The 12,206-nt window shown below is 43.1% G+C and overlaps 1 protein-coding gene across 1 annotated transcript in view; it reads left to right on the forward strand.

The window, feature by feature from the left end:
- Positions 1–3,654: 3,654 nt before the first annotated feature.
- LOC142200987 (putative acyl-CoA dehydrogenase 6) overlaps positions 3,655–12,206 on the forward strand; it is a 63,668-nt gene continuing 55,116 nt past the window's right edge. The window contains exons 1-2 of the mRNA XM_075271773.1: positions 3,655–3,730; positions 3,907–4,099. Coding sequence (XP_075127874.1) covers positions 3,941–4,099 — 159 coding nt within the window. The 5' untranslated portion in view covers positions 3,655–3,730; positions 3,907–3,940. The remainder of the gene's footprint in view (positions 3,731–3,906; positions 4,100–12,206) is intronic.

Raw genomic sequence — 12,206 nt, forward strand, 5'->3', positions numbered from 1 at the left:
TTGCCCATAGGGACAATGTCATTGATGTTAGTGATAGTTTAATGAGGATATTTTTCTTTTTCATTACATTAAAGGCCAACAGGACCAAAAACTTTGATTTATAAAGTAATATTATAGACTTCCAGCAGGGACAGGACACCCTGCGCTTCTCCACAATCAGTGACTATAACCCTACAGCCCTGAGTCCTCCTGCCATTACCTAATAATGTCCCATTAAGTATTATAATATAATCTTCACCAATCAGAAGACTACTGAGAAGACCGTCCACATCTGACCTTGATAATTGTGAAGGTTATAACATAACGTATCTTTGTCTGTGATTTCTGCATCTTAAATCAAACAGAAGTCGCTACGCCATTATTAATAATATCTGGTAAGACGTTTGGCCGGAGTCTCCGGAGAGACGGAATCAGTTGAGGTCCGAGTAGATTTTGGAAAGTGTGAAATGCTTAAACTTCTTTTTATAAAGTCTGAAACATGGCAGAGATGTATCAAAAGTAGCAAAATGGAAAATGGAGCTGAACGCTTCGGCAGTGGCGCTAGGGAATAGGAGCAGCCGTATACCCTGTATATAGATTCCGACAGATGGCTCAGCTGATCAGCACGGGGTTCAGGTGTCTGACCTCACCAATGAGATACTGATGACTGTGGAAAGGTCATCAATATCCAATATACATGGGGTCTTGGACAGCTCCTTTAAATTTCTCCTGTATACATAAGCCGTGCATGTTATATTGGAGGTCCTACAGTATATGGAGCACTGTATGGCGGTACACAGAATCTCCTATATGTATCCATTATATAGATAATTACCTTACAGGAATTCACGTTTCCTGCCATTGCCCTGCGAACACATCTATTGGAAAAGCAGAAACAGGATGTCGTGAAGCAACGAAGCCCTGAGATATAAGGAAACGTCTAACAGTATATTAACTCCTTGACGACTTTGTTTTGGCCTTCATGTCTAGGGCAACATTTCACCTTTTCAAACTTAATATGGAAGGTTGGACCAAAATCTTAGCCAAAATTCTTTGAGTCAAAGCTTGAGCTGAGATCAGAAGATAGTTTGCCTTAAAGGGGACCTCCACCGATTCCACCTCTTTACAGCTTTCAGTAGGCTCCACTACACTGATTCCAGCACAGTTGGAACTTTTTCTCTAGCCCCCACCATTCCTGAGCAATCGGTGATGTTACTTTTACCTTCTGATATGCTAATTAGGCTCTCTACTGTAAGGGGCGGGTCTAAGCTGGAGCAGGTAGTCTGTGACCGCCCATCTGGCTATTGATCAGGAATGGTGGGGGCTAGAGAAAAAAATTCCAACTGTACCGGAATCAGCGAAGCAGTGTTTATTGAAGGATGCAAAGACTTGGTGTAAGTGGTGAAAAGTCCATGTTAACTTTCTTGGACCTTATGTTTTTGACACTGGGCCACCAAGATAGGTTTCCTTCTTATCAGAGAAACTCTCTGCCTGGAAGTTACTCATTTCGCCGGCATGACCAATGTGACTGCCATTGGTCGTGTGGGGTTATGTCATTGGTTATGTCGGTCCTGAGACCTCAGCAGTCCCTGCTGTCATTCAGGAAGAGGTCCAGAGAGAACAGGGACCCACAAATCGGAGCTGGAGGTGAGTAACACTGCTTGTTATGGTCATTCACCTCCCCGGGGCCCTCCACTTTGGGGTCTGAAGAGATCCCTGAGCATATAAGTATTTTGCAGGTTGTGAACCCCAAAAATTATTCTGCACTTGCACATCTGCTCACTAGAAGTCCTCTCCATAGAGATAAGTGAGATAATATGGGCGACTCATCATGCCCATGTCACAAAATCGTTCAAAATTTACACAATTGTTGCTCTCCAATACCAACCAATTAGCACATGACTCAATGGGGAAAGTCGTGTCACTCCAATCGAATGAACATGGCATCACGTGACTCATTGACCGCCTTGCACGGATCATTGCATGACATTGCTCTAAACCCCGGCATGTGCAGACACTAAATTTAGAGGGGACCATAAAACCTCTAGCGTAATGAATTTTTGCAAGATTTGGCAGATGTGACCGTATGACTGAGGACATCGTAAGACCACTGTGTATCTAGGCTAGTAAAACTGAGCATTGCAGAAAAAATACCACCCCAATGAAAAACATACAGTGGAAACTTCACAGGACGCCGCGTTAAGGAAGTGTGGATTATAACCCTCATCCTTTGCTCTTTTTTTTGAGGTACCATCTGGAGTTGGAGGCCAAGGGAGTAACCACTGAGATCTTCATCCTGCTGACCTGTTCATCTGTAAACCATGACCCTTCTGGCTTCCTGTGGATAATATGACTGGGCTATCCTTTTATCATGTGTATTCAGCCATGTACTGTGGGATCCATACCGCTGGATCTTCAGGTTCCTATTAAATTTAATTCACATGATCTCATGAACGATAATAAAGGCCATATGTCCTACCACGAAGACGAGCAGTAGATCAAAGACACAACGGGACGGTCATGGTCAGCACCCTTTATTGGAAGGAAAACCTGGAACAATCCCCAAAGGGCATAGTAGTGTAACATGTAAGGACACAGGAGTATCGAGTTGGATTTTCAAGGTGCCTACAGTACCTTAGCAAAATTGGTCAACTTTGGTACAATTTGGACACGTGAGAACAACCAACATGGAAGCTACTTACTACATTACTTGGCCACCTGACCAGCGCAAAGGGAGCCTCCTTCTCTTTTGCATGGGGTATGTTGTGATCTTAAAGACCATGTCTTCATGTGGCAAGCTCACCGGGAACCAAGTTACTGTTCTACACTCCTTGAATCTTGGACTGCACTCTGGTCCATCTGGGCTGTCAGGCTTGATCTCTCCTTGTCTTCCAAAACTGGTGGGAATAGAGTTGAACGAAGCTCACGAGATTCATTTGGAAGAACGTTCCTGAGGTTCAGCTGTCTGGTTTGTTTTGCATCAACTGGAAGTGTTATTATTAAACTCACCTCTCCTGGGCTCTGAACGGTCTCCTGCAGTTCCTTAACATCCTCTTCCAGCTTCCTGGATGATGCCTTGTGCCTGATCATAGGTCTCAGTGATAACCCTTGGGAATGTGAGGCCATAAGAGGGCACCAAGGGACTACCGGGTGCCCAGGAGAGGTTAGTCAAGATGAGTATGACTGTTTATTATATTACTTATCTTCTGGGCTGTGAAGAGACCATACAATATAATAGTGTTCAGGGGAGGAACCCTAAAAGTTTTAGAAAAATTGGGTCAAATCCTGTTCGATCACCTCCTTTAGAAAAAGCTGCACCCCAACTGCCTGGTGTGTGCCAACCGCAGGGGCCCTATCCTTCCACCGCTCTACCCTTCTCAGGCTCCTCCTGGTTGACAGTATCATTGAGTTTTTGTAGAGATTTCCTCTGCGGATTTTGTGCCCTTATTAAACCTGACGGGTGCAATCAATCTCAAGGTGTGCAGCCGTGTTTATATTAGTCTTGGCGGCAGCTGCCTGGCATTGGTTGTACTATCTGGTTACGGCCTTTACTATGTAAAATGCAGCGTCCCCTTCTATGAGACTAGTACTCCTCCTGACCCTTTCCCCATATAAGCTTCTCTCCCCCTCCTCCTGCCAGATGAGCCTCAAGCCAAGTCCTTGCAGTAGTGTAGTCAGGGGGTGGGCCTAACACTATCCAGGAAGTGGCCCGCACCGCAGCAGCAGCCTGGAGCCTTGTTTACTTCCTATAGTGAGTGCATACAAGCTGAAATCTAATAAAACTGCTAATATACTGTACTAGGTGATATATGCACATTGCACACATTGCATTGATATATAACCCTGCACTATACACGTGTGATATATATATGCTATTCCAGCATTGCTTCATGCATCATGTGGTGACATTGTGTCCTTTGCTTGCAGGTCATAGTCCTGAGCCCAGATCACTGCCGCAGTTATGGCTCTCAGACTGAGCTCCCTGCAGCTTCTCAGGAGCAGAGCTGGATCTGTGTGCAGGCTCCTGTCACTGACAGCCCCAGCTAGCCAGGCGGGCAACCAGACTGTGAGCGCCCTGTACACCCCGGAGCACCAGGCCATCAGGGACTCGCTGAAGAAGGTACAACAAGAGAACAAGATGTAAACCTTAAGGGGGCTGCACAGCGCCACACCTGTCTGCAGGTCACGTCTAGTATTACAGCCCGGTGACATGCACTTTAACCCTTTAAGCTCACAGAGTAGTTTGTACGTTAATGCTCGGTGACTTTTTTTTTATATTTTCCTTCTCTGAATTCCAAAATTTATAACTTTTTTTATTTTTCTGTTACTGGGCTTATTCTTTGCATCACGAGTTGTTTCATTGGACACCATGTTGGGGTGCATATAATGTTTTGATTTTTTTATTTACATTTTTTGGGGGTTCATGTTAAATAACATCCAAGTCTATCATAATTTTTTTCATTTATTTTATTTTTTAATCCCCGGACTAGATAAATAACGCTATTTATCTACATTTTCCTGTCTCACAAGGGGACTTGAATCTCCTGATCCCAATGCAATGTACTGTATTACATTGTGTCGCAGTACATTGCACATAGGCTCCCTATAGGCAGGTACAGTCCTATGAAAAAGTTTGGGCACCCCTATTAATCTTAATCATTTTTAGTTCTAAATATTTTGGTATTTGCAACAGCCATTTCAGTTTGATATATCTAATAACTGATGGACACAGTAATATTTCAGGATTGAAATGAGGTTTATTGTACTAACAGAAAATGTGCAATATGCATTAAACCAAAATTTGACCGGTGCAAAAGTATGGGCACCTCAACAGAAAAGTGACATTAATATTTAGTACATCCTCCTTTTGCAAAGATAACAGCCTCTAGTCGCTTCCTGTAGCTTTTAATCAGTTCCTGGATCCTGGATGAAGGTATTTTGGACAAACAATTCAAGTTCAGTTAAGTTAGATGGTCGCCGAGCATGGACAGCCCGCTTCAAATCATCCCACAGATGTTCAATGATATTCAGGTCTGGGGACTGGGATGGCCATTCCAGAACATTGTAATTGTTCCTCTGCATGAATTCCTGAGTCGATTTGGAGCGGTGTTTTGGATCATTGTCTTGCTGAAATATCCATCCCCGGCGTAACTTCAACTTCGTCACTGATTCTTGAACATTATTCTCAAGAATCTGCTGATACTGAGTGGAATCCATGCGACCCTCAACTTTAACAAGATTCCCGATGCCGGCATTGGCCACACAGCCCCAAAGCATGATGGAACCTCCACCAAATTTTACAGTGGGTAGCAAGTGTTTTTCTTGGAATGCTGTTTCTTTTTGGACGCCATGCATAACGCCTTTTTTTTATAACCAAACAACTCAATTTTTGTTTCCAAAATGAAGCTGGCTTGTCCAAATGTGCTTTTTCATACCTCAGGCAACTCTATTTGTGGCGTACGTGCAGAAACGGCTTCTTTCTCATCACTCTCCCATACAGCTTCTATTTGTGCAAAGTGCGCTGTATAGTTGACCGATGCACAGTGACACCATCTGCAGCAAGATGATGCTGCAGCTCTTTGGAGGTGGTCTGTGGATTGTCCTTGACTGTTCTCACCATTCTTCTTCTCTGCCTTTCTGATATTTTTCTTGGCCTGCCACTTCTGGGCTTAACAAGAACTGTCCCTGTGGTCTTCCATTTCCTTACTATGTTCCTCACAGTGGAAACTGACAGGTTAAATCTCTGAGACAACGTTTTGTATCCTTCCCCTGAACAACTATGTTGAACAATCTTTGTTTTCAGATCATTTGAGAGCGGGCTGTCCATGTTCGGCGACCATCAAACTTAACTGAACTTGAATTGTTTGTCCAAAATACCTTCATCCAGGATCCAGGAACTGATTAAAAGCTACAGGAAGCGACTAGAGGCTGTTATCTTTGCAAAAGGAGGATGTACTAAATATTAATGTCACTTTTCTGTTGAGGTGCCCATATTTTTGCACCGGTCAAATTTTGGTTTAATGCATATTGCGCATTTTCTGTTAGTACAATAAACCTCATTTCAATCCTGAAATATTACTGTGTCCATCAGTTATTAGATATATCAAACTGAAATGGCTGTTGCAAACACCAAAATATTTAGAACTAAAAATGATTAAGATTAATAGGGGTGCCCAAACTTTTTCATAGGACTGTATGTTCTGACTCCGGCGTCTAGTCCAGGGTCTCCGCTGTATAATACAGCAGAGACCCGTAAGTCATGCTTTCCATGAATGCACCGTACTATTATGGCGCAGAACAGGAAGACATTGATGGAACTAGGATGTCATACCAGACAACACTCATAGACCGTGGTGGCGCTGTTTTTGGAAGACGGCAGACGTGTTTTTAATCCTGAATAATAGGCTGAAGCCCCATTGCATTGTTATTGCTGTGGCATAAAATGCAACGTCTGACCATTACCTGCAAGGTGGATGAGATTCTAACTATTTCCATCCACATATTGTAAAAAAATGGAAGTGTCCGAATTTGTCCGGTTAACAAAAAATGGAGAGGCACAAGGCGCTCACGGGCGGACACTTTGCACATCCATTCAAGTGAATGGGTTTGAAAACTGACTGCCAGGTTACCGTCTCCTGTCCAGTTTCTTGGGCAGAATACGGAAACCAGCCGGATTGCCTAAAGCGGAGACTGGGCGCTGGTGTGAACCCACCCTTATGGTGGAAGATGTCGGAAGAGATGAAGATTGGGCACTTCTATCTGTTACCTGATCCTTTTGTTTTTGGGGAGATCACTTACCACCAGAGGAATCCATTGGAGGACCAGAACAACGGACAGGGGTACCGCTGAAATATTGGTTACCTATTGACTGTAATGGGGTCCTTTGTTTTAAAACTTGAAAGCAATAGATGAATATGCCATATGCAGACAAATGTTTTGGTTTTTGGAGATTTTTATTATGTTTTTTTTTTTTTTAATGTTATTCTATGGATAGGTAACAGGTGGTTATGGTGAGCAACCCCTTTAAGTCAGATTTGTAGGGTCCAGCTCCTCGGATCTTTTGTCAAGACCACTATAGTATGACATGGCTCCAATATAAAAGGGCTACCAGGTGATTCATGGTCATGTCCCATGCTTTATAAAGGGGTGGTGCAGGTCTCCAAGAACATGGCTGCTTTCTTCTTCTCGGGGAGTGATATCATGTCCGTTGGTCACATGGCCAAAGTGCGGCTCAGTCCCTTTCATTTTAATGGGGTGGATGGCCATGTGACCAATGGAACAAGGGAAGTGATGTCACCAATGGAACAAGGGAAGTGATGTCACCAATGGAACAAGGGAAGTGATGTCACTTCCTGAAGTGAAGAAAGCCGCCATGTTTTGGAGCACTACATAATCCCTTTAAAGGGTTCTCTAGCCTTTCCATATGGCTCAGGACTCCACTTTGTGAGCTGGAGCAGCAGTTCTGGCATATTCCATACACACATGTGCCTCTTGCACAAATTTTTGGAAGGTAGCAATAATATAGGTCAATGTCCGACTCTTTAACAACAGGTCTGAAGAGCCCCATGTCATCCCTCATCTGATCGGCACTGTCACCCTGAGCATTTTGGCGTTGTGTTTAAACAAATCCATTCAGCTATTCCACAGATACAGTCCTATGAAAAAGTTTGGGCACCCCTATTAATCTTAATCATTTTTAGTTCTAAATATTTTGGTATTTGCAACAGCCATTTCAGTTTGATATATCTAATAACTGATGGACACAGTAATATTTCAGGATTGAAATGAGGTTTATTGTACTAACAGAAAATGTGCAATATGCATTAAACCAAAATTTGACCGGTGCAAAAGTATGGGCACCTCAACAGAAAAGTGACATTAATATTTAGTAGATCCTCCTTTTGCAAAGATAACAGCCTCTAGTCGCTTCCTGTAGCTTTTAATCAGTTCCTGGATCCTGGATAAAGGTATTTTGGACAAACAATTCAAGTTCAGTTAAGTTAGATGGTCGCCGAGCATGGACAGCCCGCTTCAAATCATCCCACAGATGTTCAATGATATTCAGGTCTGGGGACTGGGATGGCCATTCCAGAACATTGTAATTGTTCCTCTGCATGAATGCCTGAGGATTTGGAGCGGTGTTTTGGATCATTGTCTTGCTGAAATATCCATCCCCGGCGTAACTTCAACTTCGTCACTGATTCTTGAACATTATTCTCAAGAATCTGCTGATACTGAGTGGAATCCATGCGACTCTCAACTTTAACAAGATTCCCGATGCCGGCATTGGCCACACAGCCCCAAAGCATGATGGAACCTCCACCAAATTTTACAGTGGGTAGCATGTGTTTTTCTTGGAATGCTGTTTCTTTTTGGACGCCATGCATAACGCCTTTTTTTATAACCAAACAACTCAATTTTTGTTTCCAAAATGAAGCTGGGTTGTCCAAATGTGCTTTTTCATACCTCAGGCAACTCTATTTGTGGCGTACGTGCAGAAACGGCTTCTTTCTCATCACTCTCCCATACAGCTTCTATTTGTGCAAAGTGCGCTGTATAGTTGACCGATGCACAGTGACACCATCTGCAGCAAGATGATGCTGCAGCTCTTTGGAGGTGGTCTGTGGATTGTCCTTGACTGTTCTCACCATTCTTCTTCTCTGCCTTTCTGATATTTTTCTTGGCCTGCCACTTCTGGGCTTAACAAGAACTGTCCCTGTGCTCTTCCATTTCCTTACTATGTTCCTCACAGTGGAAACTGACAGGTTAAATCTCTGAGACAGCTTTTTGTGTCCTTCCCCTGAACAACTATGTTGAACAATCTTTGTTTTCAGATCATTTGAGAGTTGTTTTGAGTAGCCCATGATGCCACTCTTTAGAGGAGATTCAAATAGGAGATCAACTTGCAATTGGCCACCTTAAATACCTTTTCTTATGATTGGATACATCTGGCTATGAAGTTCAAAGCTCACTGAGGTTACAAAACCAATTTTGTGCTTCAGTAAGTCAGTAAAAAGTAGTTAGGGGAATTCAAATCAATAAAATGATAAGGGTGCCCATACTTTTGCACCGGTCAAATTTTGGTTTAATGCATATTGCACATTTTCTGTTAGTACAATAAACCTCATTTCAATCCTGAAATATTACTGTGTCCATCAGTTATTAGATATATCAAACTGAAATGGCCGCTGCAAACACCAAAATATTTAGAACTAAAAATGATTAAGATTAATAGGGGTGCCCAAACTTTTTCATAGGACTGTATAAGCCATGTCAGTGATAATGCAGATTAGGGTCTATTAGACAAGTGGGACGTAAAACTGGGGTTTCTCTGAGGGTGGGGTCTCACTGTGCTATATGCCATGCATTGTTACCACCCATTTGGCTAGTAGACCCTAATAGGCATCAACACTACAAGGGCTTATATCTGTGGAATAGCCGAATAGATTTGTTTAAACACAACATGAAAATGCTCAGGGTGACAGCGCCGATCTGATGAGGATGTCATTGGGCTTTACAAGGATGTGAACCACCCCAGACTCTCCTCCACATCTACAGAACGTCCTGACCCCGCAGTGTAGACTGTTCCTCATAGAGAACCTCATGTAAATCAGTCAATAATAAAATCCCACATTGGTTTTCATCTTTTCATTCCACTCTTTCCCCGACATCTTATTATACGATCTCCTGGTGATATTTCAGTAGACTCTGCACAAGGATGACAGGTTGTAGTATGTGCAGATCCTTGTAGGGTTACTCATCGCTGATGTCCTCAATGAGATGGACGGATTAATGGCCGAGCAAATACACAGAGAGGGCTCGGATATATCTGCTGTGTATAAAGGATGTGAGTCAGGAGGGAGAAGGAGCGCCCGAAATCCTGGAGGAATTTCCTGCCTTGTACAAAAGACAACAATGGAGTCCTCGAAAAAGACTGGAGTGGAGTTCTGCTTGTGACAAACCCAACTCCGCTGCACCTGAAATACTCTGCCCTGCAATGCTACTAGCTCTGTCAATATAGTAAATGGATGGGCCTTATTGTTAGGGATGTGCCAACCATGATCGGGAATGTTCCCGCTAAGACTTTGGTATTAGGTAGTGAGGTAGTTGTGACCGGGGCATCGTAACCACTGAGCCAGGTCATCCAAAACAGTATAATTGGACTCCCGCAATCCCATATACAATGAAGCCCATACCTGCCACTCCATTCAGATAGGGGGGCAGTAAGTGATCCCTTATCCTGTGGATACGACTCCTTTCATGTAGGGATCTCTTTTTGGTTAGGGTTGGCATTCCTGGTGATTTAGGTCAGTGAAGGGGTTAATGTAGGTCTCCTTGGAGGTTTAGGGCAGTGAATGAGTTTATTTCAGCAACCCTGGTGATCTACTGTACAGCCTTACTTAAGTTAACATCAGCATCCCTGGTGGTCTAGGACAGGAAAAATGAAGTCTGCGTTCCTGGTGGTCTGTGGCAGTGAAGGGGTTATGGTCACCATCCTCAGGCGTCTAAGGAAGTGATGGGGTTCAATTCAGGACCCCTGATGATCTAGATGGAAACAATCCCCCATCATAGCAAATAATAAAGATCCAGCAGGGAGGTGATTCATGTTTGTGACCCCATTACTGTCCAAGACCACCAAGGATACAGACATTAACCTTTTTAATGTTCAATGTTAGCATCCCTGGTGATCTAGGGCAGAAAAGGGGTTAATTTCCACAGATTTGGAAGTCTAATGTTCAGATAGAAGTATATTGTTGGCACCTCTGGTTGTCCAGGGCATTCTAGTGATTAGTAAGGTTCCAGGGCAGATGGATGCCCAAAAATCTAAGAAAATTGAAATAATGGATAGATACTAGATGCGTGTTATTGGAAAACCCCTTTAATGTCTAACTGGTGGCCTATTGCAGTAGAAGAGTTATTGTCTATTTCTAGTCTATTGCTTTGGGGCAATGATTTGGAGTTGTTGTCTAGATCCCTGGTGGTCTAGGGCAGTGTAAAAAGGTAGTATTGATATCCCTGGTGGTCTAGGGCAGTGAAGAAGATTACTAATGATATCCCTGGTGGTCTAGGGCTATGTGGAAGGTTAATATTGATATCGCTGGTGGTCTAGCGCAGTGAAGAAGGTTAATATTCATATCCCTGGTGGTTTAGGGCAGTGAAGAATGTTAATATTGATAACCCTGGTGGTCTAGGGAAGTGTAGAAAATTAATATTCATATCCCTAGTGGTCTAGGGCAGTGAAGAATGTTAATAATGATATCCTTGGTGGTCTAGGGCTATGTGGAAGGTTAATATTGATATCCTTGGTTGTCTAGGGCAGTGTAGAAGGTTAATATTATATCCCTGGTGGTCTAGGACAGTGAAGCAGATTACTAATGATATCCCTGGTGGTCTAGGGCTATGTGGAAGGTTAATATTGATATCGCTGGTGGTCTAGCGCATTGAAGAAGGTTAATATTAATATCCCTGGTGATTTAGGGCAGTGAAGAATGTTAATATTGATATCCTTGGTGGTCTAGGGCTATGTGGAGGGTTAATATTGATATCCTTGGTGGTCTAGGGCTATGTGGAGGGTTAATATTGATATCCTTGGTTGTCTAGGACAGTGAATAAGGTTAATATTGATATTCCTGGTGGTCAAGGGTAATGAAGAAGATTAATATTGATATCCCTGGTGGTCTAGGGCAGTGAATCGGATAAATGTTTAGTTTAATAAATGTTTCCATGGTGTTATACAGTAGAAAATGAAGTACATTTTCATATCTCTGGCTGCCTAAGTTAAAGAATGCAGACAATATCTGAATCCCTGGTGGTCTAGGACACTGAATCGGTTACTTTTCTGTATGCCATGTGGTGATCATGGACAGTGAATGAAGCTGATGTCTGTATCCCTGGTGGTAGGCAGATAATTACAGTATTGATTCTAGCCCTGTAGTCCTGGTGGCCTAGGGCAGAGAATTAAATGAATGTCTGCATCCCTCCATGGAGTCCAATCAGTCGCCCTTGGTTCGCTCTTTTTTCCCGGACCCATGCATTGTCTCTCTTACAGGAAGCTGTATACTATCTATATCTCTTTACTAATTGGTAATTTACCATATTTCCATGTTTTTCCTCCACGGTGTCTCAGGAGGAACTTGCGGCACTACATCCGCGCTCCCTCCTGACAACATTCACTCTCGATTTCCTCCTGCCTATAAATAGTGAGTGGAATATGTGGCAGATGCTCA

This window comes from Leptodactylus fuscus, chromosome 4 (genome assembly GCF_031893055.1).
Source record: "Leptodactylus fuscus isolate aLepFus1 chromosome 4, aLepFus1.hap2, whole genome shotgun sequence".
Lineage (NCBI taxonomy): Eukaryota > Metazoa > Chordata > Amphibia > Anura > Leptodactylidae > Leptodactylus > Leptodactylus fuscus.